At 58.8% G+C, this 27,980-nt stretch overlaps 1 protein-coding gene across 1 annotated transcript; it reads right to left on the bottom strand.

Moving 5' to 3' along the window:
- Window positions 1-1,285: 1,285 nt before the first annotated feature.
- Window positions 1,286-27,980, bottom strand: ANKRD24 (ankyrin repeat domain 24). Its single transcript, XM_050933859.1, has 20 exons — window positions 27,942-27,980; window positions 23,964-24,094; window positions 23,445-23,533; window positions 21,275-21,339; window positions 18,666-18,723; window positions 18,267-18,337; window positions 17,102-17,208; window positions 16,326-16,513; window positions 15,822-15,850; window positions 15,437-15,529; window positions 13,047-13,148; window positions 12,849-12,956; window positions 12,404-12,448; window positions 11,959-12,057; window positions 11,645-11,717; window positions 10,238-10,359; window positions 8,002-9,549; window positions 7,061-7,204; window positions 6,422-6,487; window positions 1,286-1,771 (listed from the first exon to the last, which is right to left on the bottom strand). Exons 1-20 carry the CDS (start codon window positions 27,978-27,980, stop codon window positions 1,694-1,696), a joined length of 3,255 nt encoding a protein of 1,084 aa, XP_050789816.1. The 3' UTR covers window positions 1,286-1,693.

The following is a 27,980-nucleotide window of genomic DNA, read 5'->3' as shown; positions in this document are numbered from 1 at the left end:
GGGTTTGATCCTGCCCCTCAGAAGCCAGTGGGAATTACTGCTCTCACACAAACGCGAGCGGGGTCAGCCTCCTAGTATGCATCGTAACGTGGGGTTCGGGAGTCCAGCCCCCCGGCAAGTGCAAAGCTGTACTCGGGGCAGACACGGACCGGGCCCCAGGGGCCTGGATGAATCTCAGGACAGCGCAGCCGCTTTCGGCCAATAGCATTCTTGCTAAACTTTCCTTTTTTTAACTAAGGTTTTGACTCCCAGGTGTGTCTGGGGGAACCCCCTTCCCAGGTGACACCCCCCAACCCCAAATGGCTAGTCCTGGCGGAAACCATGAGCAACAAAAATCCCAAGCTCTCCCCCGACCAGCTCTCTTCCATCATAGCCTGTCCCCAGAGTCCCCCCTGCTGATAGCACTAGGCTCCCCCACCTCCACTGGGTCAGTCCCTGGCTGAAAATGGGGCTGGGAGTGCACCCCCCGGGATGACATCACCGGGATCAAGCCAAATGTTGCCATTTCGTGGGGTGCTGTTAACAACGTTTCCCAGCTGGCCGAGTAGAAAAGGAGCATTTTGCCTCTGGACCGCTGGCTATGGAGCTGGCCTCAGCCACAAACGCAATGAGTTTGGCAGGGTGTCAGCCCAGGCCCCATGAAACGAGCCAGCAAGCGATGGTTAACAGTCCAGCAGCACTGGCTGAGTCTGCTTGGTGGGGGCGCAGAGAGTGGCACAGGAGGGTTGCGGCTGTGGGTTGGGACTGAGGGGCACTGAGAGTTGGGGTGATGGGGGGGGCCTGCAGGGCCGATGTGCGTTGGTAGTTAGTGACGTGGGAAGGCTACGCAGGCCAGGACTGGAATAACAGGTGGGGTGGGAGCTGCTGTCCTGGGGTAAGAGACCTGGACTGGAACAGCCGCCAACTGCAGCCCCCCTGCTATTCCAGCCCTAGGCTCCCCCCACACCCAGTTCTGCCAGCGCCCCTCACTCCTGACCCGGAGCCCTCCCCCCCCCAGCTTTTCCAATGGTCAGCTGCAGCTATAACACCGTCAGTGCACCCCCGCCCCCGTGGAGGTCCAGACAGGCCCCCATGTCAGGAGAGGCTCCAGCCTGGAATGGCAGGGGTGGCAAGGCAGGAGGAGGGCAGCAGTGGGGACATTCAGCCCAACATCTGCCCCCGTCACCCTGGCACCAGCTCCCGCATGTACGACCCACCCCCTGCACATGTCCCTTCCCCACGCAGGAAAGCCAGCGAGCCTCTGCTGAGTGAGTATAAACAGTTTATTGCTGTGGATGCTCTGCTGAGAGCCGCAGGCAGGAGCTGGTGAGTTACCGCAGCCTCTCCCCTTCCCTGCTCCCTTCTGCCCACGGAGCGAGGCTGGGCCCCTCGCCCAGCGGCATCGCTCGGTCAGGAGCCCGCCTCCCCCGTCCCTGCCGAGATGAAAGCACTGACGTAAAGGGCACCTTCCAGCCACCCGCCCACGGGCACCTCCCAGCACAGGCTGCCCAGGAACAGGGAGCAAAAGGGCCGCCTCAGTGGTCACTCAACACACGTGTGCCTTGATTTCTGGTGAGGAAGCATGTGCACGGGGCCTCGCCACGCCGCTTGACGCTGGAGTCCAGCCGGTTCTGTGTGCGAGTCTGCTCCGCTCCCCTGTGGGGAAGACTCCCCTGCTCGGAACCAGGAACCGGGTTCCCTCGCCCCAGGGCGCTCATCTGCCTTGCTCCTGCAGCTGCTGCATCATCAGGATCTGGTACAAGAGTCTCTGCACATCTTCGTCCATGTGGCCCTGCAAAGGAGATGCAGGCGGGGAAATCACACCGGTTTCCCTGACAGCAGGTCAGCAGCTGCCCTGACTCGCCGTCCGCCAGCCCCACTGGCTAAGGCAGGGCAGGACCGTGCCGACTCCAGAGGCAGCCATCTCAGCAGGCACCTGGCAGCAGAGACGCTCTGGAGCTGAGCAGAGCCCAGACCCCTGCATCTAAGCCAAGGAGGCTGCTGTGCTCCCACCCACACCCTAGGCAGGAACACATGGCCACCGCCGGATGCTCAGTTCTGCTGGATATGGGCTCAGGATGCAAAGTTCAGCTCCAGATCCCAGCTGCCCCAGAGGCCAGGGGAGCCCAGAGCTGGGGGCTGGCTCTGACCCAGCACTACATTTCAGGAGCTCAGATGGAGGAGAAAAAGGCCATTCCAGTGCTGGTTTCCCCACTTTTCACAACCACTGTCACAGACACACACGCCTTGGACCTGTTGCACGTCCCGGGCACGGAGACACAGACATTGCCACGTCGGCACCGCATGCCTCGGACACGCTGCACATCCCGGGCACGGAGACACAGACATTGCCACGTCGGCACCGCATGCCTCGGACACGCTGCACATCCCGGGCACGGAGACACAGACATTGCCATGTGTGCACCGCACGCCTTGGACACGCCGTACATCCCGGGCACGGAGACGCAGACCTGGCCACGTGTGCACCGCACGCCTTGGACCCGCCGTACATCCCAGGCACGGAGACACAGACATTGCCACGTGTGCACCGCATGCCTCAGACACGCTGCACATCCCGGGCACGGAGACACAGACATTGCCACGTGTGCACCGCACGCCTCGGACACGCCGTATATCCCAGGCACGGAGACGCAGACCTGGCCACGTGTGCACCGCACGCCTCAGACCTGCTGTACATCCCAGGCATGGAGACACAGACCTGGCCACGTGTGCACCTGTGACTGTGACGAACTGGGAAAGTTCTTAATGTTTTCTCTGAATACTGTGTTGGTGCCTCAGTGTCCCCATGGCAGTTCTTAAGTATCTGGCAGAGCAAAGGGCCAGTGCACCTAAATGCCTGACACTCTGTCTCCTAGCAACTGATGGCCTGGGCCCCTCCTCTGCAAAGGTGCCAGCTGAAGGTGTTGGAGACAAAGGGATCAGGTGACCTCCTGGCCCGGGAAAGGGGCTGAGGAGAGAGGAGAGGCTGGGAGGGGTTGTGAGTCTGGAGCTGGCTGAGGGCAGATATGGGGGTCAGGCTCACTGCCCCCCAGAATGGACCCGGCCGAGGGGTCCGGTTCGCTGTATCTACAAGCTCTGTTTTAGACCCTGTTCCTGTCATCGAATAAACCTCTGTTTTACTGGCTGGCTAAGAGTCACGTCTGACTGCAAAGTGGGGGTGCAGAACCCGGTGGCTTCCCCAGGACCCCGCTGGGGTGGACTCGCTGTGGGAAGCGCACGGAGGGGCAGAGGATGCTGAATGCTCCAAGGAGAGACCCAGGAGGTGAAGCTGTGTGAGCTTCTTGCCCTGAACAAGTCTGCTCCTAGGGAGAGGAGGCTCCCCAAAGTCCTGACTGGCTTGGTGGGGAGCAGTTCCAGAGCACCCCCCGGGGACTCCGTGACAACTGGTGGCAGCGGCGGGACGTACTGCACCCCGTGAATGGAGCTGCTTGCAGTAAGTGACTGGGGAGCAGTAAAACAGAGGAGGGATAATGAGGACCAGGCATGCTGAAGGCTCAGAGTGGGACGGTTTCAGGGGGCAGTTAACCTCTGGGAGTGTGTGACCAGCGAGAAGGACTGTTGGAGTAACAGGGTCCCCCTGAGGATTGCAGCGAGCAGTCTCAGGGGCGGAGGAGCTTGCCGCTGGACCCTGGGAGAGAGAAGGATTTTTGCAGTAGCAGGGTTCCCCGGGGGATTGCAGGAGCAGTCCCAGGGGCGAAGGAGTCTGCAGCTCGACCCTGGCAAAGAGGTGGTGATCACGAGAAGGGCTGGCACACCAGGGGTTCTTCCTGGAAACCATGGGGGAGCCAAGAGCACACAGGCCTGTGAGTCCAGAGCCACTTGGGAACGGTGAAGTGATGGCCTATCACCATCTCCTTGAGAAGGACATTGTGATCCTGTGCACAAAGAGAGGGTTACGCATGGGGAAATTCACCAAGGCACAGTTAATCCTGCAGTTGGAGGAGAAGGACCGCTCTGAGGAGCAGATTCCTGGCCCAGATGGGGCTACAAGAGGATCTGAGAGCAGCTGGAGCATCAGCCAGGCATCCCCGGGAGTCTGGTCCCCAACCAGACGAGGGTCTTCACGATTGGGTTCCCCATCAGGAGATTGGAGATGGATGGGATGGGAGCAGAGCCTGAGAGAGCGAGAGGACCGTGAGAGAAAGCAAGAGCCCGAGGAAAAGCTGCAGGAGAAGCAGCAGCAGCGTGGACTGGTGATGGTGGATCAGAGAGACATAGGGGGCTGCCCAGGGGTTAGTGGGGAAACACGCCTGCGGGGGCGAGACCCTGGGACAGAGAGAACTGTGGTGGTGCAGCCCCAGATGCTGAGGGACTGTGGGACCTGGGTGAAGTTCCCTGGGGTGAAGCCCCTCGCCCTGCCTATGGCCCAGATCCCTGTGCAGACACAGGAGGGGTTGGGCTGGCTGGTCGTTGGGGTTCTCCAGGATATCGGCTGGGAGGCCCTGTTGGGGGGTGACTGTCTCCCCATGGGACAGGATCCAGGCCCCGCTCCTGTAACGGCTGAGGGTTTGAATTCAAATCCAGGGAACCAATTGGCTAGGATGGAAATGGTCAGTGAAAATGCAAATAACCTGGCTGGCAGGGGGGAGGGGCTGCAGGGCTCAGGATACCTGCCTACCTATAACCAGCCCCCTGGGGCTGAGTGGGAGGGAGAGATGCTCCCTGCCCCCCTGCACACCGGAGTGGGGGCTCACGCTGGCTCTGATGCTGTGACCAGAGCAAAGAGCTCGCTGCCTGGCCCCACTGGGACAGCAAGGGCAGTGCTGAGCACGGGGGCAGCTGAGATCCCAGCTGAGTGGGGGGACACCCGGGCAGGGCAGGTCAGCTGCCAAACAGGTTTGCCTGGTCCAGACGCGCTGCTGGGAAGTGATTACACAGCAGGGAGGGAGCTACCAGGGACAGGGCTCAGGGGGGCTGTTCTTTATGTTTTCTCTAAATACTGTGTTGGTGCCTCAGTGTCCCCTAGGCAGTTCTTAAGTATCTGGCAGAGCAAGGGCCAGTGCACCTAAATGCCTGACACTCTGTCTCCTAGCAACTGATGGCCTGGGCCCCTCTTCTGCAAAGGTGCCAGCTGAAGGTGTTGGAGACAAAGGGATCAGGTGACCTCCTGGCCCGGAAAAGGAGCTGAGCAGAGAGGAGGGGCTGGGAGGGGTGGTTAGTCTGGAGCTGGCTGGGGTCGAGGAGTGAAGGGTAGATGTGGGGGGTCTGGCTCACTGCCCCCCAGAATGGACCCGGCCGAGGGGTCCGGTTCGCTGTATCTACAAGCTCTGTTTTAGACCCTATTCCTGTCATCGAATAAACCTCTGTTTTACTGGCTGGCTGAGTCATGTCTGACTGCAAAGTGAGGGTGCAGGACCCTGTGGCTTCCCCAGGACCCCGCTGGGGCAGGCTCACTGTGGGAAGCGCACGGAGGGGCAGAGGATGCTGAATGCTCCAAGGAGAGACCCAGGAGGTGAAGACGTGTGAGCTTCTTGCCCTGAACAAGTCTGCTCCAAGGGAGAGGAGGCTCCCCAAAGTCCTAACTGGCTTGGTGGGGAGCAGTTCCAGAGCATCGCCCGGTGACTCCGTGACAGCACCGCATGCCTCGGACCCGCCGTACATCCCAGGCACGGAGACACGTGACATTGTCATGTGTGCACCGCATGCCTCGGACACGCTGCACATCCTGGGCACGGAGAGGGAGACACAGACGGGGCCACGGGTGCACCGCACACCTTGGACCCGCTGCATGTCCTGGGCATGGAGACACAGACGTCGCCACGTGTGCACCACACGCCATGAACGTACTGCACATCCCGGGAATGGAGACACACCGTGGCAAGGAGCGTGCACTCGACATGCACACACACACAGGCATACATGTCTCACAGGCTCCTGCCTTCTGCACAAGTGTCCTTCCACCCAGCATGACCCACCAGCTCCTGTCCAATGTGTCCTGAGACCCTCCGCCCTTCCTCCAAACTCCTGCTCGACTCCGAGGGACAAGGCCAGGATTCCCCACTCCCAAGGAGCATGGCACTTCTAAGGTCATATCCTTCAAGTGCTGGGAATCTTGGGGGCAGGGACAGAAATCAGGGGTTTTTGTAGGTCCAAACAGGCCTAGTAACCAGTGTCTGAAATGCTTGGAATTCAGACAATCACCCACTACACGCCCATTTATACTGGCACACCCATGTGCAAACACCCCCCACCTCCACGGACACACATACGTGTACAAACACGCACCCACGTATACTGACACATACGTGTGCAAAACCACACCCACTGATACTGACACACACGTGTGCAACTCCCCCTCCCACCCGCTGATTCAGACACACAAACAGACACACGGCCGGATACACACAGAATAGCGAACGCACATGCTCAGTCATCATGAGATACGGCGCTCCCAGCCCAGCCCTGCCCCCTGCGCACTGACCTGAATCGCGCAGAGCAGGTGGGTCCGGTAGAGCGAGACGACCTTGCAGTGGTGCGTCTCCATCTCCTGGAACCAAGGCGAGAGGTGCAGGGGTCACACTACAGTCCCAGTGGGACCAGGCCACTCTCCACTCATGACCCCTCTGACCAGCGCCCCCCTGCCAGACACGGCACAGAGCTGGGGGAATCGGATCCCGCTCTGGCTCTCACACCGAACCCAGCCGAAGGGAACCAGTGTCACTCCCCTTCTGGTACGCAGCTAAAGCAACTCCCTCAGTGCTGTATAAAGATGCGACTGTTTTAGTGCAGGGGGACGGAAGGGCAGAAGGCATCAGGCCAAGACACACTGGCCCAGATCCTTAATGGGAGTTAGGCGCCTATTATACCTTTGTGGGGCTGGGCCCCTGAATCAGCATGGTCTACGCAGACCTTGGAACCAGCGACTCTGCTGCTTCCACCTGCCCGGACAGTGCCCCCAGGTCCTGAGCTGCGCGGCAGTGTCCAGACGCAGCCGAGGTCAGCACTTAGCCCTGCCGTCCCCGAGCCCAACAGGGGACTAACACCGCAACGCCCAAGGACCCGCTCGATGGCGGGCTCTGCTCCTCCCCTCTCCCAGGTCCAGCTGGTCCCAGATACCCACGGCCAGCTGCTGTTCCAAGGCCTTTATCGTGCCCTGCAGCTTCGCCACCTCCTGCGGGTTCTGCTGCTTCCCCGGGCCGGAGAGCTCAGACAGGCTGTTCAAGGCCTCCTTCAGCTTGAAGACTTCCTTGGACAGCTCGGTGATCTGCAAAGGCGAAGGGATTGGCTGGTCACGAAGGGCTGGCTAAGTTCGCCGGGGCGGGTTTGAGTCTAGGGCAAAGTCTCGCATGATTATAGGACCCGCAGCACAAGGGATTCCAAAGCCCAGCTCCCCAGCGCCACCCTCTCGGCCAGCCCGCCGCAGAGCCAGAGCTGCTTGTTAACCCTTCGGTTGCTGCTGCTTCCTCCTGTGAGAGCACCCGCATTTCACTGGGGCATCGGCCCTTTGGGCAGCAGAAGGGCGCGATCTGCTCTGGGTGGCGGATAAACAGCTAAAGAGTCAGCGGCGCAAACATCTGTTGCTGGCCAGCCAGCTCCTGTCCCTACTGGGGGGAGGTGGGTTGGTCTCTTTTGCCACAAATGGTGACAAACAATTTGGGTTTTTTTGGAGGTTTTTCGCTCCGTGACCAAAGATTGCAAAGAAAAATTCTGTCTCGTTTCCCTGGGGGAACCTCCCCCTCTCACTTTCTCACCCTTGTGCCTAGCAGTGCCAGGCAGCGGCGTTTCCCCCTTTGAAACAAACATGCATTCGGAGAACGCTGCGTGGCCCCGGCCCCACCTTTCACCCCCATCATGTGGCTCTATTGCGGTCAGGGAGCTGGGATCCCCAGACCCAAATTTCACCCCTCTCACGGTGGCTCTATCTCAGGCTGGGCTCTGGGGTTGCCAGACCCAAATTTCACCCCATCCCATGGCTCTCTCGTGGGCAGGGCTATGGGGTCCCCAGTCCCACATCGAACCTGGCTCTAGCACGGGCAGGGTGATGGGGAAGCCCAGACCCACCTTCCTGTCCTTCTCCTTGACCAGCTTGGCCGAGTCCTCGATGCGGCCATGCAGCTCCTGGATCCGGCCCGACTCGGCCCGCAGGCTCTGCAGCTGCTTCTCTGCGGCGGCCAGCTGGGCCTCGGCCGCGTGCTTCTCGCTCTTCATGAAGAGGGCCTCGCGCTGCACCTGGAACACCTCCGTGCAGGTCCTCTCGTGCTTGCGCTCCAGGTCGCTTAGCTTCAGGCTCAGCGTGCTCACCTCTGCCTGCAGGTTGCACCGCAGCTGCTCGTGCTCCTCCCTGGGGACCGTACCCTCCCGCATGCTTGCCAGCTCGCCCTGCAGCCGCGAGGCCTCCTGGGCTTTGGCGGCCAGCTCTTGCTCCAGCTGCTCGGCTCTGGCCTTCAGCTCCCGGACGCTGCTCTCCAGGGCCTCCTTAGCTCGAGTGTGCTCCGCCGGTGGGACCCACTCCCTCCTGTACCGCTCCGTCGCCTGCTGCAGCTCCCTCGCCTCCCGCTGGGCGGCACTGTGCCTCTCCTCCAGCTCCAGCAGCTTCTTGTTGGACTCGGCCAAAAACCCGCCCAGCGCCCCTGCCTTCTCCTCCTGCTCCTGCCTGGAGATGCTCTCGGAAGCCAGCTGCTCCTTCAGGGCGCTCAGCTCCTCCTCCTTCTTGTCCTGATCCTCTCGGAGCTGGGCCTGCACCTCCTCGTACTGCCCCCTCAGCTCCTCCAGCTGCTCACGGAGCTGCCGGTTTTCCTCCTCCAGCCTCTGGCTCTCCGAGAGGCGGCCCATCACTCGCTGCAGCTCCCCGGCTCCCTCCTCCACGCTCCTCCTCAGCTGCTCCGCTTCTGCCTCCGCTTGGCAGCACCTCTCCAGCAGCTTGGCCTTCTCCGCGGCGGCTTCGCCCAAGGACACGCTGAGGGCCGCCCTCCTCTCCTCGGCGGAGCAGCCTCGACTGGCTGCTTCTTCCTGGGCACCCAGGCGCCCCTCCAGGTCCTTCACCCTCTGGTCTCTCTCCAGCAGGGCCTCCTGGGCTTTCTGCAGAGCTGCCCTCACCGTCTCCAGCTCACTCCCGGAGCTCTCAGCCGCCTCCTGCTCCTCCACGGACAGGATGCCCAGCTGGATCTGCTCCCGCAGGAGGTGCACCTCGGCCACAGCCGCCTCGTGCTTCTCCTGCATATCAGCCAGCATTTTGGTCAGCTCTTCCACAGACACATCTCCAGCCCCTTCTTCCCTGCTGCTTCTTTCTGCCGGCACCCTGGCCTGGCCTGCCTCCCAGCCTTTCCCCTTGGGCTCAGCTGGGGCATTGCTCCTCTGCAGCACCTCCTCTAAGGTCTGGATCTGCACCTCATATTCAGCCTTCAGCTGCTTGTAAGCCTCCACTGGGACTAGCTCGCAGGAGGGATCGTGGGGCCCACTGCCTTCCAGAGCCTGCAGGGCAGCCTGGGCCTCGGCATACTGCTCCCTGAGCTGGCTGAACTCCGACTTGAGGGAGTCGTAGAGGGCAATGGGGACGAAGTCTTCGGCCGGGCCCACGTCACTCTCGTCTTTCTCGTAATTCTCCAGGATCTGTGGAGGGTGGGGAGAATAAAACCATGAGACTTGCTCACTGGGATCCTGAGCCCCGACTATGCAGGTGTATTACAGCAGCACAACACAATGGTGCCTGCCATACACAGCAGCTCGGCTCCCCTGGCCCAGAGCTCCTGCACCCTGAGATGCTTCCTAGGGCCTGGTCTCTTCTTCCATCAATTACACCAGTCCAGTTACCCCAATTTACACCAGTGTGGGAGGAGAATCAGGCCCTGCAGTTTAACTGCACAGCGGGCTATGATACAGCGACAGGGTTAGACAGCAGGGCCTTGGAGTACAAGGCAAAGGAGCAAAGATTAGGCTGCGAACGGTAGAAGCTGGCAAAGGGAAGCCACCCAGAAAGCCTTCTCCAGAGGCCAGGAGTTGCGTGGGAGAAGACTCTTGCACAGTGACATTACAAAGGTCAGGGGCAGATGGGAGAGCAGAGAAGAGGCTGGAACATGACTTCAGAAGGCGTCCCCAGCAAATCCGAGCCGGGCCCTACAGCGAAGCAGGGAGCCTGCAGGGCCATTTGAAGGGGGTAGCAGGGGCGGCTGCCTAGTTTGATGTCTCTGCACACACAGTAAGGCAGGTGGCGGCGTCCTGCACCTGCTGAGTCTGCAGAGCCCATGGAGAAGGGAAGCGCCATCGTGTCATCAGGGAACCAGAGGGATGGAGCAGGTACCTGTATCTTCTCCAGCAGCTCCTGGTTTTGCATAGTGAGCGACTGCACCTGGCCCTGCAGCGTGGCCAGCAGCTCCTCCGTGGACAGGCTCAGGGTCTTCTTGGACAGCAGCAGCTCTGCCCCTGAAAGAGCAGCAGGACCCCCGGCCCCCACCAAGACCCATCACTAACTAACCCTGGTCCTTGACCTGAACAGCTCCACCCCCCCCGAGAGCTGCCCCCTGCCACCACCTGCTTCCTGCAAAACCTTCCCAGGCGTTTTCCAGCACAAGCCCAATCCTGCAAGGCGCCAGGGGCCCTCCTCTCCCATGGGAGCCGCTCACGGACCGCACCCCGGCCCAGGGCGGTGCTCCATCCCCCAGCGAGGGCTGGGCCTGGTGCGCTGGTGGAAGGGCCTGCCACGTGCTTGGCGAATACAGCCCTGTCTTTCAGCCGGGCAGCAGGATCTTGTGCTTAAAAGTTCGCAGAGCCCAGGGTCAGTCCTAGTGTGACGAAGTGGGGGGGTTTCTTGGTTTTTCTGTGTTTTCCAATGGGATGCATGCAGAGGGGGGTGGGACTCAGTGTCCCTGGGTGTTACTGGTTTAACGAGGGGAGGGGAGAGGGAGTTTGTTGGTACAGAGGACCGGAGAGGGAACTTGGGACCCCGGTCGATGGGCTGGAGGATGGAGACCCCAGCGACTGGTGACCTAGTGACCCGGAGACCCAGCTCAGGAGTCACAGCCGGTTCTGGCCAGTGGGAGGACAATGGGCTGCGAAGAGAGGACCCCAGTGACCCGACCAGCCGGTTCCAGCCAGAGGAGGGCTGAGAGGAGATGAGGCCCAGGCTGTCCTGTTTACGACCCTGTTTACCTGGAGAGAAGACAATGGACAGAGGCAGGGTTGGGGCCAGGATATTGGAGGCCCAGCTGGGAAGCAGGGGGGCTCTGGGCTGGAAAGGGGGAGCAGGCAGAGCCCACCTGGCTGCAGGGCGACTGGGATGTGCTGTGCTGAGGGAGGCCAGGCCTGAGGCCCTGAGAGGTTCCTGTGCTGTGTTCAACCCTCAATAAACCCTCATGTTTTATCTGGCTGAGAGTCGCTCTGGTCTAGAGAACAGGGGGCATCAACCCCTTCGGGGGGTCCAGAGCGAGAGGACTCCCTGAGCGGGCCCACGGAAGAGACAGACGTGCTAAGGCTCAGAGAGGTGCGGCTCTAGGAGGTGGAGGGGCCTGACCCCGAGAGAGAGGGGACCCCCACAAAGGGCTGCTGCACTGGAAGGGACACCCCCCATGGACCGCACAGGGCCACGAGTGGGCATGATCTGTGAGTCCGTGACACCCCGCTCTGCAGGGCACGCTCAGCCCCTCGCAAGGCCGTGCCCTCAGTGCAGAGCCGCACCAGCACCTGACGGGCCCAGGGCGCAACGACCAACCTGGGAATTCCAGCAGGTCCCCCTCTTCGTCCTGCAGCGTGTCAATGTCGTAGCTGGTGTTCTCCTTCTCGTTCTGGGGCACAGACAGGCAGGGAGTCAGGGACCCCCCAAAGATCACAGCTCCCCCATTCCCTGCGCTCTCCCACGGCGCCAGTCACTGAGCCAGGCAGCAGCTGATGCTAACCAGGACAGCACCAAGGCAAGGCTGCCCTGTCCCTGCAGCAGCTGAGCCAGCCTCAGGGAAAGTCCCACAATTCACTGGGCTCCTGCAGGACTCAGTAAGACCCAGCACTCCGTGTCCCCTACTCTCCTACCTCCAGCAAGGAGAGGCGGCTCCGGAGCACTTCAACCTCCTTCCCCAAATGCTCCTTTTCCCCCTCACTGTCCGCCAGTTGCTGCTGGAGCTCTTTTATCTGGATCAGAGAATTAGACACATCATTAGATCCGGACACTCGCGCCGATTCCCGTCCGTATCTTCCGAACTAGATGGGGTGGATCTTTAACAAGGCCTTAGAGCCAGACCAGAGCCCAGCAAGGATCCATTTAGTCTAGTATCCTGTTCCAGTGGTGGCAGATCCCAGATGCTTTGGAGGACAGATATCCCTAACCTGGCACTGGCATCCCAACATTTCCTCCTGACCCCCTGCTGATGACCAGTTTATGCCCTGAAGCATCTGCATGAAGCCATTTTCCCTTCCCATCTCAGAGACCATTTGGAGCGCTCGAGTCCAGTCTCCGGAGACATAACACCTGGCCTACCTCCTTCTCCATGGAGCGTAGGGAGTCCTCCTCCAACTCCAGCCGCTAGTGGGAACACAAAGAGAGTCCAAGATGGTTAACTCGCTGTGCAGCCTGGTCCTCCCCATGGTCATGCATCAGCAGGTCTGATCGTGGGCTCAGAGCCGCAGAATGGGCATCTGACGAAGTGGGTATTCATCCACGAAAGCTCATGCTCCAATACGTCTGTTAGTCTATAAGGTGCTACAGGACTCTTTGCTGCTTTTACAGAATGGGCAGCCAGGCTCTTCCAGACACGAGATGTCCCCTCTCACTTACCTCCCCACCCACCTTGCCGGTGCAAGACGCTCTAGCACTAGCCAAGGTGATGCCACAAGCAGCTCCCTTCCTTCCCATCCTCCTTCCACCAACCCACCCAGAAACCTGGCTCCCCCCGGCTTGCAGGGTGGGGGTATCACATCAGTACCTCCTGCTTCTGCTTCTCCTGCTGCTGCTCCAAACCCTTGATCTTCTGCAGGAACCGAGCCCGTTCCTGCCTCAGCCGGACGATCTCCTCGTAGGCCTCCCTGTCCTCCTGTGGAGAATCCCAGAGGTGGGGCAGTCAGGGAAGAGTGGTGGGTACCCATCCCGCCCCATCCCGGTATCCCTGCCAGGGGATCCTCACCGTGTCAGCTGGGGCAGGGCGAGCCCTGGCAGGCTTGGTGGTGACTATCCGGCTGCTCCGCTCTGTGGAAGGGGAGCTGTGCTCCGGAGAGTGTGGGGTGTGCTTGAAAACAGTAACAGTCACACAGAGAGAATGAGGAGCCATCAGAACGGTGGCTGGCTTAGCCAGGAAGCTCCCAGCTCTGTTCCCACAGAAGTCCCGTTATGCCTTCCACCAGAATGGCTTCACACAACACGTGCAGGGATCGTTTCACCCGATACCCCGATGCAGCCACCTCTAGGGGGCAGCTGTTTCATACTGCATGTTGGTTATGGAGATAAAAGCAGGGTCTCGGACCCAACTGCAACCACGAGGGGGATTTCAGGGAGCAGGCTGGCCCTGTCAGCTGGAGTTTGGCCAGGACACTGGGACTGCCTCGTAACCAGAGCACTGTGGTGGGACTCAGGAGCCCTGTGTTCTGCGCCGATCTGCTGGGTGACTTTGGGCAAACTGTGCCTCAGTTTCCCCCTGTAAAATGGGACGATGATACTGCTGACCTCCTGTGGAGATCTACACCCAAGTTTTGACAGATGGCACTTCCAGCAGCATGGGGCCTCCTAATGAGGCACAGACTCAGAGAAGAGCAGCTCCTGCTGCCTCACCATCTCCCAGCCAGCCACTGACCAGGCCTGCCCCTGCTTAGCTTAAGTGACATGGCAGGGTCACAATGCTCAGTGGCCGGGCAGCTGGAGCCAAAGAGGGGCTAAGACAGGGCTAGGAAATCCAGAGGAGGGCCGGGGGCTGGACTTCTTGTTCTCCATCAGAACCCTGTCATGGACAACACACTGAGTGGTGGACCCAGCCCTTGCCTGCCGACACCACCCTCACCACCCAGTGAACAGCATTCGGGGAAACCCTCTTTGCAGACAAGCGACCGGACCAGGGCAAGAGAAATTAACTAGAACCCGCCCCCCCCATGCCCAGCTGAGATCTACCCCTGGCCTGCCAGTGCCAATCTGCTGCTGGACCATGACCATTTGTCAGAGCCAGGGGCACCCGCCTCACAGGCTGCCAATCTCTCTCAACTGCCGAGGGACACAAGTCGATCGTGCCTAGGAAAGACCTGGGGAAGAGCTCGCTGATGCATTAGCAAGGTCCCACGGGGCAGGTAAATGCCTTAGGGCTGCACAAGGGAAGGATGGCACAACGATTAGGGCATTCGTCTAAAGCTTGGACGGCCCGGCTTCAATTCCCTTCTCTGCCACAGACTTCCTGGGTAACCCTGGGGAAGTGACCCAGGCCCAGATCCTCAAAGGTACGTTGACGACTAATTCCCATGGAAATCAACGATTTGACCTTAAGAAACCTGGGCCTCAGTCTCCCCATCTGTAAAATGGGGCCCATGGCACAGGGGCATCGTAGAATCATATCATAAAATATCAGGGTTGGAAGGGACCTCAGGTGGTATCTAGTCCAACCCTCTGCTCAAAGCAGGACCAATCCCCAACTAAATCATCCCAGCCAGGGCTTTGTCAAGATGGGCCTTAAAAGCCTCTAAGGAAGGAGATTCCACCGCCTCCCTAGGTAATGCATTCCAGTGCTTCACCACTCTCTGAGTGAAAAAGTTTTTCCTAATATCCAACCTAAACCTCCCCCACTGCAACTTGAGACCATTGCTCCTTGTTCTGTCATCGGGTACCACTGAGAACAGTCTAGATCCACCCTCTTTGGAACCCCCTTTCAGGTAGTTGAAAGCAGCTATCAAATCCCCCCTCATTCTTCTCTTCTGCAGACTAAACAATCCCAGTTCCCTCAGCCTCTCCTCATAAGTCATGCGCTCCAGCCCCCTAATAATTTTTGCTGCCCTCCACTGGACTCTTTCCAATTTTTCCACATCCTTCTTGTAGTAGGGGGCCCAAAACTGGACACAGTACTCCAGCTGAGGCCTCACCACTGTCAAATAGAGGGGAACGATCACTTCCCTCGATCTGCTGGCAATGTCCCTACTTATACAGCCCAAAATGCCTTTAGCCTTCTTGGCAATAAGGGCACACTGTCGAGTCATATCCAGTTTCTCCTCCAGTGTAACCCCTAGGTCCTTTTCTGCAGAACTGCTTCCTAGCCATTCGGTCCCTAGTCTGTAACAGTGAATGGGATTCTTCCGTCCTAAGTGCAGGACTCTGCACTTGTCCTTGTTGAACCTCATCAGGTTTCTTTTGGCCCAACCCTCTAATTTGTCTAGGTCCCTCTGTATCCCATTCCTACCCTCCAGCGTATCTACCACTCCTCCAAGCTTAGTGTCATCTGCAAACTTGCTGAGAGTGCAGTGAGGATAAACGCGTTAAGGATTGTGAGGCGCCACATGCAGCTGTGGGGAGGGGAGAGGGAGGCAGAGCCGGTGGCCCCCTCACCTGGCTGGAGGTGCCGGGGGGCGGCGGCGGGGCTTTCCTCTTTCTCGGGGTGCCGTTCCTCTCGCTGGCCAGAGGCTGGCTTGGCGACGTCGTCTGTGGAGACACCGACGGGAGAGGGCTCCAGGCTCTCTCAGCAAAACCCGACTTGGGGGGCAGGAGGGGGAGCAGCAAGGACGGGAGCAAGTTCAAAGGAGCATCCCCAGGGGCTCCTAATCCCTCCCCGGCCCTGGAAAAGCCTCATGTTCCAGGAAGGCTTTCGCAGGGCCTCTGTTCTCCCGTGAGCCCGGAGAGCCCTTCCCCTGCCCAGGACGGCCCAGTTCTGTGAAAGCCCCTGAGCGGCTGGATCGTGGGGCTCTCTGCTGGGCCAGGCCCCCTGCGTCTTTACCTGTGACGTTCGCTCAGCCGACTCCTCTTCTGCAGGAGGCAGAGGGGAGGAAACAGAAACCAGCAGGAGGTTAGAGGGGCTGGAGACACAAGCCACCCACGGCCTGGCCCCCTCAGCTCGAGGGGGAGCAGACAGACAGGCACCGCCCTGGGGCTCCGGGCTCCATGCTACCATGTGGCGGATGCAAACCTGGGACCCAACTCCCATCCCTCAGCAGACGCACACTCAGCAGCCCGTCACTCTCCAGCACCCCCCTCTGGCCAGGCCAGGGAGAGGCACTTCCCATCCAGAGTTTGAGCAGCTGGGCCAGTACAAGGAGGGGGTGCCTCATAGACCCCCCACAGTGGGGAAACACACATGCTCCCTGCCCCCACCCAGCAGAGTCAGGCCAGTCACCCCACCTGGAAAGCAGGGACGTTATCGCCTCCCCGGGCAGGGGTGAGATGCTGCTGCATGGTGCTCTGAGACCTCAGGAAGGATGGGGTTTGGCCAGGGGCACCTTACCGCTGGCCCAGGAGTGGCGCTGGGAGGCGTCCTGCAGGTAGTGCTGGATCAAGGCGTTCCCCGTGGCCAGGCCGTAGCGCGCTGCGTCCTGGCCCCTGGCGTCCACCATGCCGACCCGCGCCCCAGCATGGACGAGAACTTCCACCGTCTCCATGCTGCCGTTCTCGCAGGCCAGCATCAGGGCTGTTCTACAGCGGGGGTGGGGGGAGAGAGATGGCCCCACTCACCCTCCAGAGCCAGTGGCATGGGGCGGGTGAATTGGATCTCTGCTGGGGCCAACTCTCCTAGCCCTTCTCTCCTGCTGCTCCTGGCCCCTCTCCCCTCTCCGCTCCGAGGACAGGACTGCCTAGGTTTGCAATCAGGCTTAGGGCAGGCAGGATATTCCCCCAGCAACAGGCCCGGAGCGAGAACCCCAGCCAAACTCCAGCAGACACTGCACAGGGAAACCCCATCTCAAGGCGGGGAGCTCACCTGCACCATCAGCCCGCCTGCGCGGGGCAAAGGCGGGATCTGTGCAGGCCGTTTAGGTTACGGCTTTGTAAGACGCTTCCTCGCAGATCCGCAGCCAGTGCCTGCCTGACTCATCCCGCCCGCCTCGAGTCAAGACGGAGCCAGGCCCTGAGGTTGCCAGCTGGAGACCTCTGGCCCCTGGTCAGATCCAGGCTCGCAGTCCTGCCCAATGGTAGGACTCATTTCTCCGCCATGAGTCTCCCCACCCCGCACTTTAACCCTCTCTTCTCCAGCCCCATTTCCTTCCAGGGCCCTTCAACGCTCACCTGCCCTGCTGGTCTCTGCTGTTCACAGCAGCTCCGCGATGCAGCAGGTACCGGCAAAGCTCCGAGTGGCTCATCTTAGCTGCCAGGATCAGAGGGGTGCAGCCATCCTAAAGCAGGGGCATGGCAAAGGAAGGTCAGTGGGGGGAAGGTGGGAAATGAGCAGCAGCGGGTAGCCGGGCTCGGATACAGCCCCCTTCGCTGTCTGGTACCCGCCTCCTGGGAGCGTCCTCCCATCTGTCCAGAGCTAGACCCCACTGCAGATAGACAACGAGCCCACGGAGCACACACTGTCCCATTACCAGGCAGGCGGTCAGGGATAGACACCAACCCTTCTCTTAATCATAATGACACCTGGCTCTTCTCTAGCGCTTTCCAGCAGGGGAACTCAAAGCATTTCACAATCTTTAACCACCCACCGTGAGGCAGGGCAAGGCTATTATCCCACTGTCCAGAGGGAGAGGCACAGGAAGGCTAAATGATTTGCCCAAGGTCACACGGGAGGTCTGTGGCAGAGCAGGGAACTGAGCCCAGGTTGCCCAACTCCTAGGTGAGTGCCCTAACCACTGAGCTGTCCTTCCTGAGACAGGACGAGATATTATTTCTCAAGGTGGACACCATGTGCAAAGAAAAAAAACTACATAGAGATGTAAAACCCCGATGCAGCTAGTGAAAACCCAGCTCCATGAGCAGCATAAGCCACGACTGCGGGAGAAGTTCTCCCATCAACATAGCACTGTGCACATGAACACTTATGGCAGGAGAACTTATGTCACTCAAGGGGTGGAATATTCACACTCCTGAGTGACATAAATTTTGCTCAGGCCATAGTGTAGATATAGCCTTAGGTGCAAGATTCTTCTTCGCTTCATGTCCTTTAACACCGGGCATTATTCTGTCCATCTCAGGTACTTACACAGCAACATCCATTAGGAGCTGAAGGTAAAATGGGTATATCTGTTATTGCTGTGTTCTGTTTAGCTGCTGCTGCGTTCTATCCAAGAAGTGGCTGCATTTCAGTGGTGGGTGAGGTGATCTCTGCACATCTGGGTCTCCACTACATTACACCACCTTTCCAATGGAGAGTAAGGGGCACCTAGGCTTGTGGTGACTTTCTGTGCAGCAGAAATCAAACAAAGCATAAACCTGATGGAAAGAACCACCTCACCTTGTCCTTAGTATTCAAGGAGGCCTTGAAATCGCAGAGAACCTCTGAGCATGAGATGCAGCCGCTGACAGCTAGAGAGGAAGAGAGGGACCGTGAACCCCTGCTCACTGCCCCTGCCCCTACCCCCATGCCAGGATCTGGCCCAGGCTGGCAAGTCCCAAGGTGCTACACTGGAGAGAGCATATTGGATCCACGTGGCCCATCACCATGGAATCTGGGCACATTCCTGGCCCTCACTCCTCTGTGCATTCACCCTTCTGCACAGCCACCTGCCTTTGAAATCCTCACTATTGGTCAAGTTACTGGCAGGCGGTTTACCCAGCTGATTTGACACCCACGTTTAAGATGGGGGAGTAGGAGAGGGGAGGATGCAAGTGGGACGGAGGGTCCTCTGCTGACCTGCATGGTGCAGCGCTGTCCGACCGTTGCTGTCGGCGCCATCAACCGGGCAAGATGCCTAATGGGCAAAGAAGATGGTGAGTGAAGAACAGGGGACAACCACCTTCCCAGTGGTGTGGGAGTTAAAAAAAAAAAAAAAAAAAAAAAAAGAGGAAGAAGAAGAGGGTAATTTGTCAGAGAGACCCATGGGTAGGTACTACTCTGTGTCAGCAATTCTTGTCAGGCCTGACGTATTCACTACACCTAACACACCATTGTCATGATATACACCCAAAAGGTTGCCTGTAATAAGAACATACGAATGGTCATACAGCCATTTAGCCCAGTATCCTGTCTTCTGACAGTGGCTAATGCCCGATGCTTCGAGGGAGCGAACAGAACAGGGAATCATCAAGTGATCCATCTCCTGTCGCCCATTCCCAGATTCTGGCAAACAATACATCAATGGAAAACTAGTAACTTGCCGATCGTTAATATTCTTGTGTGATGTATGTACGGGGTGTATATAAAGAGTTATATGTACTAGAATATTGTGCTTAAAATGTGTTGGGCAAGCAATCCATCAGACCAGTCTGCCTTAGATAAAGGAACATGTATTTGCTTGTCTGACCAGCCTGGTTGCCAGGCAGAGACAATGAAGGTACGTTTCCATAACAGATAAACCAAGCCATCAACCTAGCAAATGAAGGAGACAGCTTCCAGGACAAAGACAAGCAGTCTGAACCTCAAATGATAAGCAGTTGACTCAGCGGTTTACATTAGTGTATTATAAAAGTGTCGCAGGTACGGTCTTTTATGAAAGCCTATGACAGGAGAGAGAACCTTGGTCTGGGCTTAGTTGTCAAAGAATACATTGCAAAGGTTTCCTGGATTATAAAAAGAAAGGGGAGAGAACCCCGTAGAGGACCATCACTTGGAGGATTCGAGGGGGCAGAGCTCTTGAAATCACAGAAGGTTGAGTCCTTCAACCAAGAGGGCTGAAGTTTCTGGGAACTAAATTGAGGTGAGAAACTTACTTGGGCCAAGACTGTAACTTTCTCAAATCAAGTTTTCGTCTTAGAGGCATCTTTTTACTTCTGCTTTGTTTGTAAGCCGTTCTATCTTTATTCCTTACATTTGGGATCCCTCAAGCCTCTGACTTTTTGTTTAATAACCTTCTTCTACTTTTTCTATAAACCAATGCAGGGCTGTGATTGAAATCAGCGTGTTTGTCAAACCCCAATTAAATTAATGAGCTGCTGTATATTGACTCTTCAGGGGGGCAACGAAGTTAATAATGTCTGTGTGTTCCAGGAGAGGGCTGGATGCTGTAGAGGCAGGCAGGTTTTGGGGAAATTCAAGACTGGAGTCACTCTGCAAACAGTACCGGGAAGATGGAAGCCGGGGTGTGACCCGCATGCTTGTCTGCTGGCTGTGAGCCACAACAGCACAAGATTCCAGGCACCCAGCGTTGCAGGGCACCCAAAATGTCACAGGTAAACTAACCTGAACTAAAAACCACATTCCCCACATGAGAAGTGCTGCTCTGTGGTGACACCTTCAGCAAATCCCTGGCTGCCTCAGCAAGGCACCGTCTGAAGTCACCCACACAAGGAAGGGTAACTGGCCAGGATCAAGGCCCCCTTTTCTATGCAGGTGCCCACCCTGTAATGCTAAGCAGCGGAGTTCTGCTGTGTCCAGTCACTCATTGCTGGGTTCAGTAGGGAAGGCAGAAGAGACAGGCTGAGGGATGGGATGTATTGACCTAAACTCTATCTTGCTGACCAATTCATGTAATAGCCTCTGGAGGAGACCAAACAGCTCAGGGGGTCATTCATGGACTTGACAAAGCTGGTCAGAAAATGGGATTTTCCCCAGGGAAAATTTTGATTTTTTTTCACCAAAAACTTGCACACTGAAAGATTTTGGCTGAAAATTTTAAATGTCTCAAATGCTGCCATTGTGCCTCGTGGGAGCTGTAGTTTGGGTGCCCCATGCTCACATTCTTTTCTATAGGCAAGGCTGCCTGGTCGGACTACAACTCCCATGATGCACCATGGTCTACCTTCTTGGCGAGGGGAAACAGGTCCATCATGGGGGTCCCTGGCCATAGTGCATCAAGGGAGACATAGTCTGGCCAAGGAGCGCAGCCTACAGAGGAAAACAGGGCTGTGGCAACTGAACTACAACTCCCATGAGGCACTGTGGCAGCATATCCCAATCAAAATATTTTGGTTTTTGAGGGATTCTGGTTTTTTACACACATAAAAAAACAAACAAAGTTTTTCCCTGGAAAGCAGACACTTTTCACAAAACACTTGGTCAACATCCCAATTTTCCACTGAAAAACAGTTTAGATGGCAAATGTTTGACCAGCCCTAGTACGGAGATTTCACACCTAGATGGCAATTCTAACCCTGCCTAGGTTGTTCCCTAGCCAGAAAGGTCGCATGGACAATTTCCCTGCATGGCCAGGAGCTTCTGCAGCAGGTGAACCCTATGAGGGCTGCTATATTCCCCACAAGCTCCCTGTACCCTGATCTCTGGCCCTCGGTGCTTCAACATCAACAATGGACACATCCCTCCCTGTCAAACTCCAGGTTCCCACTGCTCCTGCTTGGCTGACGTACCTGCAGCAGTTTGCTCACGCACTCTGGGTGGCCGTGTTTCGCAGCCAGGTGGAGCGCATTGTACCCTGGAAAGAGAGAGACTGGCAGGGTCAAGAGGTAATCATAATGATGGCGATACTTTATACGTGCCCCCAGGGAGATCATAACAAATCATCAGCATCAAACAATTTCTTCTCAACCCCTGGGCCCCACCCCGAGGCAAGTAATTGACATCCATGGATCATGTCACCCACCGCCAAATTGCAACCATTTCTGGGGCAGGACACAACAGCTGGTTAATAGTTCACAGCAGCGCTACGGGGTGGCTTAAGAAATGGGGACTCCTCTGGCCAATAAGAACCGCACAAGAAAAGCAGGGAGACAATACAATTTGCCAAGCTGGAATCTGACTAGGAATCCAGGGTTAACTCTCCTAGCGTGAGGGAAAGCACCATCAAATCAGATCTGGAATCATTGTAAGTAACCAGGAGCCAAACAGTAGGCAATCCAGCAGCAGAGTGCCCCCTAGCACCCTGCTGGGGCACTACTTTATTATCAGCTTGGGAGAAAAAGACCACAGCTCACTGAATCACCAACACCCCTCCCATCCAAAGAGCAAACTGACCAGACCTTGCTTAGCTTGTGAGATGCAGCAAAAGCCCAGCACAAGGCAGGCTGCAGGATCTCACTGAAGTGCTTCCTATGGTGTAAATTTTAAAATATTGGGACCATTTCTATTCGGAGTCTAAAGCACGCAGAGGAGACACCCAGACCCCTCCTAAGAGCACAGGACAGTGGTTCTCAAACTTTTTTTTCCACAGACCACTTAAAAATTGCTGAGGGTCTCAGCGGATCCCTTAATAATCTTTCCAAAAGTTGTTTGTACTGTTAGCTAACTAGTGTAAACGGCTTTGGATAAAAAAAAATGTAATAATAATTAACGTTTTTTTGTTCTACAAATAAAAGCACACAACTCTTGTTTTAATATCAGTAGGCTTACCCTTCTAATGCGATGGATGTGCCCTCTCTCCCCTGCCGCTGCAGCCCCTGAGCTGGGGCTGGAATGGAGGGGAGTCTCTCCCTCTCTCCCCTGCCACAGCAGCCACAGAGCTGAGCCTGGGAAGGAGGGGGGGGGGGTCTCTCCCCCATCACAGCAGCCCCCGAACTGGGGCTAGGAAGGACGGCCGTCTCTCCCTGGCAGCCACAGCCCTGGAGCTGGGGAAGTCGCCTCTTTCTCTAGCTACCGCAGCACTGCCTATCCCAAATTTCCCCCAACCCCTCTTCTCACCTCACTGCCCCCTCCCACCTACCCCTATTCCCCCCAAGGACACCACCTCACCTTACATGTGCATCTTCTCCAGGGTCCAGGCACCTAATTAGTGGAGCCACACCTGCGCGGCTCCACTAATTAGGTGGGTGGCCCTTCATTCGCTTGTGTGCGACTGCCCAGGCGTGCACCTTAGAGGGAACTATCCGCGGCCCACCTGAATGGAGCTCGCAGACCACTGGTGGTCTGGGGATCACAGTTTGAGACCCTCTGCTCTAGTATGTGGAAGCAGTTGGTGCCAGATATGCCTTTGACACACACTACCAGCAATTGGCAAGCGCATGATGGTTCTTATCCGCCTGGGACATAGCCCGCTGCCCTAACCATCCCGGTTAGAACTGCGGTGAAATGCAGGGTCCCCACATGTAGCCAGGCTCCGACAGACACAAGATTTCTCATTGCCCCTTTTGCCCGTGCTCAGCTCAAGCCTGCAGGGGCGTTTTTAAAGCAAGAACGCTGAGCAGCTTTGACGACTTCTTTCCAGGGATCACCAAGCTGACTCAGCAGCTGTGCCAGAGATTACAGGGATTTGGGGAGATCCGTCCCTTTTATCCCAGGGGAGGGCTGGCGAACGACCAGGAGAACAATGAAGATTGGACTAAAGGATCCCAGAGGAGCCTGCCACTCCTCAGAAAGGGAAAGCTCGGCAGCTCCACAGGAACGGGCTTGATTCTATAGCTGGGAAACACAGAAATTAGACAGGGCAGAGATCCATAAGGTCCCATTTAACTCCTACCCCCCCTCGGACAGTACAGGAGCGGTCCCAGCAGCATGTTTTCCACTGCTTTGTCCAGTTTGAAATGGCCCAAGTCAACGTCCTCACTGTCACGTCACGTCAGGGCGGAGTCAGACCGCGCTGCCTACCCGAGCTGTCTGTGGTCATGGCGTCCGCTCCATGAGCGAGCATCACTTCCAGGCAGTCCACGTTCCCTCTCGTTGCAGCCAGGTGGAAACTGTGGCACAACCAAGGAGCTCCCATCACCATCCACACTCCAGAGACCCCTCCCGCCACCCCCTCTGCTTAAAAGGCCAGAGTCCGAGAAGTTTCCGTATATACAAAAAATCCTTAAAAAACCCCAACACATGACTAATGTGTTTCCTTTCCAATCTCTTCCCCTCTGGTTTGTTTTTGTAGGGTTGCTGATCAACTCTTGGCCACACCCACTGGTTTGTTACCATAGGGCTGCTTGTGAATGGGGGGAGTGGCTGTGAGAAGCAAAGACTCTGAGAGAGGAGCCTTGGGGTTGCTCTCACATACGCCACAGCCCAGGCAGGCCCCAAGCTATGGGGAGTACAATGGTGCCTTAAAGCTATCACCTCAAACCCAGAGATGGGGGGAACCAAGACTCTGGCCCAGTCTCTTTAGCAGGGATAGTGACTCATGCGGATTTGCCCTCTGAGTCCAGTTTGGTGGGGACTAGGCCCTTGCGGAGAAGTAGAGACGTCACCTTCTCGGGGTCGTTGTAGTCCACGGCCTGTAGGAGCTTCTCATCATTCTTACCCCAGTCATGGCTCTGAAACCCAAACGGGCAAAATCAGGGACTTCGGAGCCCTACCATAGCTCACCAGAAGGGGAGGGGGAAAAGGATACATCCAACAAGTTGGGATGCTAGCCTGGGACCTAGGAGCTCCGGATTCAATTCCCTGCTCTGCCACAGATTCCTTGTGTGACCTTGGGCAAGTCACTTAGGTCTGTTGATGACGGCTTTTGAAAAACGGCTTTCCTTCTTCGACGCGGTGCTCACAAGCCAGTTCCTCCAGCCTCTCTGTGGGTTTGCTACTCTTCTCTGAACTCCCTGTGGTTTGGCTGGCAACGAGGTTCCAGGGAATCCCAGCTGACATCCCGCTTTGATCTCCGTGCCTGCCAGAGACATTTTCTTTTCGTCTTGTAACCAGCTTTGTGTTTGACTTTTCTGTAAAACGCTGAGAATCCACCAGTCTGTGTTGCAAGCTGCCACTAACACACAGGAACCAAGTGAGCCAAACTCCACTCAGAAAACTCATGGGAGAATTCGTGGGAATCTGTGGGAACACATCACTTTCCACCTCCTTCCCATGCCACTGGATTAAAGAATACCTCTCATGGGGTTCATCCCTCGCTTGTCTCCCTGCAGTCAAGATGCAGCCACAGCTCCCCATTAAGGTCATGATCCTGCAAAGACTTACGTACGTGCTTAGATTTGCACGCCACGGTGCACGTGGCTAAGCATGGGCACCATCATCCCATCGGGGCAGCAGGGTTCCACATTTGCTCTCCCCGGATACTGAAGTGCTGGGGTGCAGGTTTAATTCAATGACACCGAGCACTGGTGGAGGGAAAACACTGACACTCCTAATTAAATCGAGAGAGTGGCTGCTATTAAGGACAATTCAGCTGCGGTAAAAATGGGAGTCACCTTTAGAGAGTGGATAATGTCATCGATTCCTGCAGGCTGGTTCCTAAACCGCTCCTAATCCCAGGGCCAATACAACCGCTAGCCACCTTTGATGGTCCAGCCCTCAGCACCCCGGGCCGCACTGACAACACCAAGTGGGATGGGTGCTGAGCCAGCCCTGCAATTCATCCTGAAATCAACAGAAGCTGCAGGCACCCAGCTCCTCCCTGGAGCACATCCCACTACGAACAGCTGCCTTGTTCTTAAAGAGCTCATTGAGGGGAGCTCACGCTGGTGCCAGGAGCCTAGAATAACCCATGGACAGGTAGCTAAGTAGGGGGCCTGGCATAGGGGTGAGGAGATTGACGGGTAGACTGGGGTCGGGGGCAGGGGGTGCATGGAAAACCCGGGAGGGGTTGGGTGGGGTGTGTGCAGGGTCAGCCCAGGAAAGGGATTGGGTGAGAGGTGAACATGGTGCAGCACAGGAAGAGGGAGGGGAGGGGGAACCACCTGGAGGCAGGGTGGGGGCTGGAGGGACATGCACAGCTTAGGCAGCTAAGGGTGCAAGTGCCAGGGAGGGCAAGTGCACCCCGGAGCTGGAGGGACAGGGGCATATGCTCCTTGCTGAGGTAGGGGGTGGGGTCAAGGGGTACATGTGCAGGCCACGGAGCTGGAGGGTGAGGGGTCCATGTGCAGCCTGGGGAGCTGGAGAACAGGGGGTGCATGGGTGGCCTGGGGAACTGGGGGGCAGGGGGTGCATGGGGAGCCTGGGGGGGAAGCTGGGGGGTGAGAGGTGCATGGGGGGCAGGGGGTGCATGGGTGGTCTGCGAAGCTGGGGGCAGGGGTGTATGGGCGGCCCACAGAGCTGGGGGGCAAGGGGCACATGGGCAGCCCGGGGGGGGGAGTTGGGGATCAGGGGAGAACGTGGGGAGGGGGGTGCATGGGCAGCCCGGGGAGGGGGTGCATGGAGAGTCGGGCTGGGGAGCTGGAGGGCCGGGGGGAGCTGAGGGGCAGGGTGCGCATGGAGAGCCGAAACGGGGAGCAGGGGCTCCATGGGGAGCCGGGCTGGGGCGCTGGGGGGCAGGGGGTGCATGGAGAGCCCGGGGGACAGCTGCGGGGCAGGGGGTGCATGGACAGCCCGAGGGGGAGCTCAGGGGCAGGGGGTGCATGGACAGCCGGGCCGGGGAGCTGGGGGGCAGGGGGTGCATGGACAGCCCGGGGGGAGAGCTGGGGGGCAGGGGGTGCATGGACAGCCCTAGGGGGAGCTCGGGGGCAGGGGGTGCATGGACAGCCGGGCCGGGGAGCTGGGGGGCAGGGGGTGCATGGACAGCCCGGGGGGGAGCTGGGGGGCAGGGGGTGCATGGACAGCCCTAGGGGGAGCTCGGGGGCAGGGGGTGCATGGACAGCTGGGCCGGGGAGCTGGGGGGCAGGGGGTGCATGGACAGCCCGGGGAGGAGCTGGGGGACAGGGGGTGCATGGACAGCCCGGGGGGGAGCTGGGGGACAGGGGGTGCATGGACAGCTGGGCTGGGGGGCAGGGGGTGCATGGACAGCCCTAGGGGGAGCTCGGGGGCAGGGGGTGCATGGACAGCCCTAGGGGGAGCTCGGGGGCAGGAAGTGCATTGAGAGCCGGGCCGGGGAGCTGGGGGGCAGGGGGTGCATGGACAGCCCGGGGAGGAGCTGGGGGGCAGGGGGTGCATGGACAGCCCGGGGAGGAGCTGGGGAGCAGGGGGTGCATGGACAGCCCGGGGGGGGGAGCTGGGGGGCAGGGGGTGCATGGACAGCCGGGCCGGGGAGCTGGGGGGCAGGGGGTGCATGGACAGCCCGGGGAGGAGCTGGGGGGCAGGGGGTGCATGGACAGCCCGGGGAGGAGCTGGGGGGCAGGGGGTCCATGATAGTCCGGGGGTGGAGGGGAGCTGGGGGGCAGGGAGTACATGATAGTTCGGGGGTGGAGGGGAGCTGGGGGGTCAGGGGGGGAGCTGGGGGGCAGGGGGTACATGATAGTCCGGGGGTGGAGGGTAGCTGGGGGGTCGGGGGGGGGAGCTGGGGGGCAGGGGGTGCATGGACAGCCCGGGGAGGAGCTGGGGGGCAGGGGGTACATGATAGTCCGGGGGTGGAGGGGAGCTGGGGGGCCGGGGGAGGAGCTGGGGGACAGGGGGTACATGGACAGCCCGGGGAGGAGCTGGGGGGCAGGGGGTGCATGGACAGCCCGGGGGGGGAGCGGAGGGCAGGGGGTGCATGGACAGCCCGGGGAGGAGCTGGGGGGCAGGGGGTACATGATAGTCCGGGGGTGGAGGGGAGCTGGGGGGCAGGGGGTCCATGATAGTCCGGGGGTGGAGGGGAGCTGGGGGGCCGGGGGGGAGCTGGGGGGCAGGGGGTACATGATAGTCCGGGGGTGGAGGGGAGCTGGGGGGCCGGGGGAGGAGCTGGGGGAAAGGGGGTACATGGACAGCCCGGGGAGGAGCTGGGGGGCAGGGGGTGCATGGACAGCCCGGGGAGGAGCTGGGGGGCAGGGGGTACATGATAGTCCGGGGGTGGAGGGGAGCTGGGGGGCAGGGGGTCCATGATAGTCCGGGGGTGGAGGGGAGCTGGGGGGCCGGGGGGGAGCTGGGGGGCAGGGGGTACATGGACAGCCCGGGGAGGACCTGGGGGGCAGGGGGTACATGATAGTCCGGGGGTGGAGGGGAGCTGGGGGGCCGGGGGGGAGCTGGGGGACAGGGGGTGCATGGACAGCCCGGGGGGGGAGCGGAGGGCAGGGGGTGCATGGACAGCCCGGGGGGGAGCTGGGGGGCAGGGGGTCCATGATAGTCCGGGGGTGGAGGGGAGCTGGGGGGCCGGGGGGGAGCTGGGCGGCAGGGGGTACATGATAGTCGGGGGGTGGAGGGGAGCTGGGGGGCAGGGGGTCCATGATAGTCCGGGGGTGGAGGGGAGCTGGGTCGGCCCCCGCGGGAGCAGGCGGCGGTCGGGGAAGGTCGGGCGGGACGTACCGCGAAGGAGGCGGCCGCGCAGAGGCAGATCTGCTTCAT

This window comes from Gopherus flavomarginatus, chromosome 24 (assembly GCF_025201925.1).
Source record: "Gopherus flavomarginatus isolate rGopFla2 chromosome 24, rGopFla2.mat.asm, whole genome shotgun sequence".
Classification (NCBI taxonomy): Eukaryota; Metazoa; Chordata; order Testudines; family Testudinidae; genus Gopherus; species Gopherus flavomarginatus.
The sequence above is the reverse complement of the archived record's forward strand: the minus strand, read 5'-3'. Positions and strand labels throughout refer to the sequence as shown.

Excerpts from the sequence above, each read along its gene's own strand:
- ANKRD24 (XM_050933859.1), bottom strand. The coding sequence starts at position 27,980 with ATGAAGCAGATCTGCCTCTGCGCGGCCGCCTCCTTCGCG. Across the intron at positions 17,209-18,266 it reads CCTTGAATACTAAGGACAAG|GATGGCTGCACCCCTCTGAT; the intron begins GTGAGGTGGTTC and ends CCCCTGCTTTAG. Across the intron at positions 15,851-16,325 it reads GCGCCACTCCTGGGCCAGCG|AAGAGGAGTCGGCTGAGCGA; the intron begins GTAAGGTGCCCC and ends TGCCTCCTGCAG.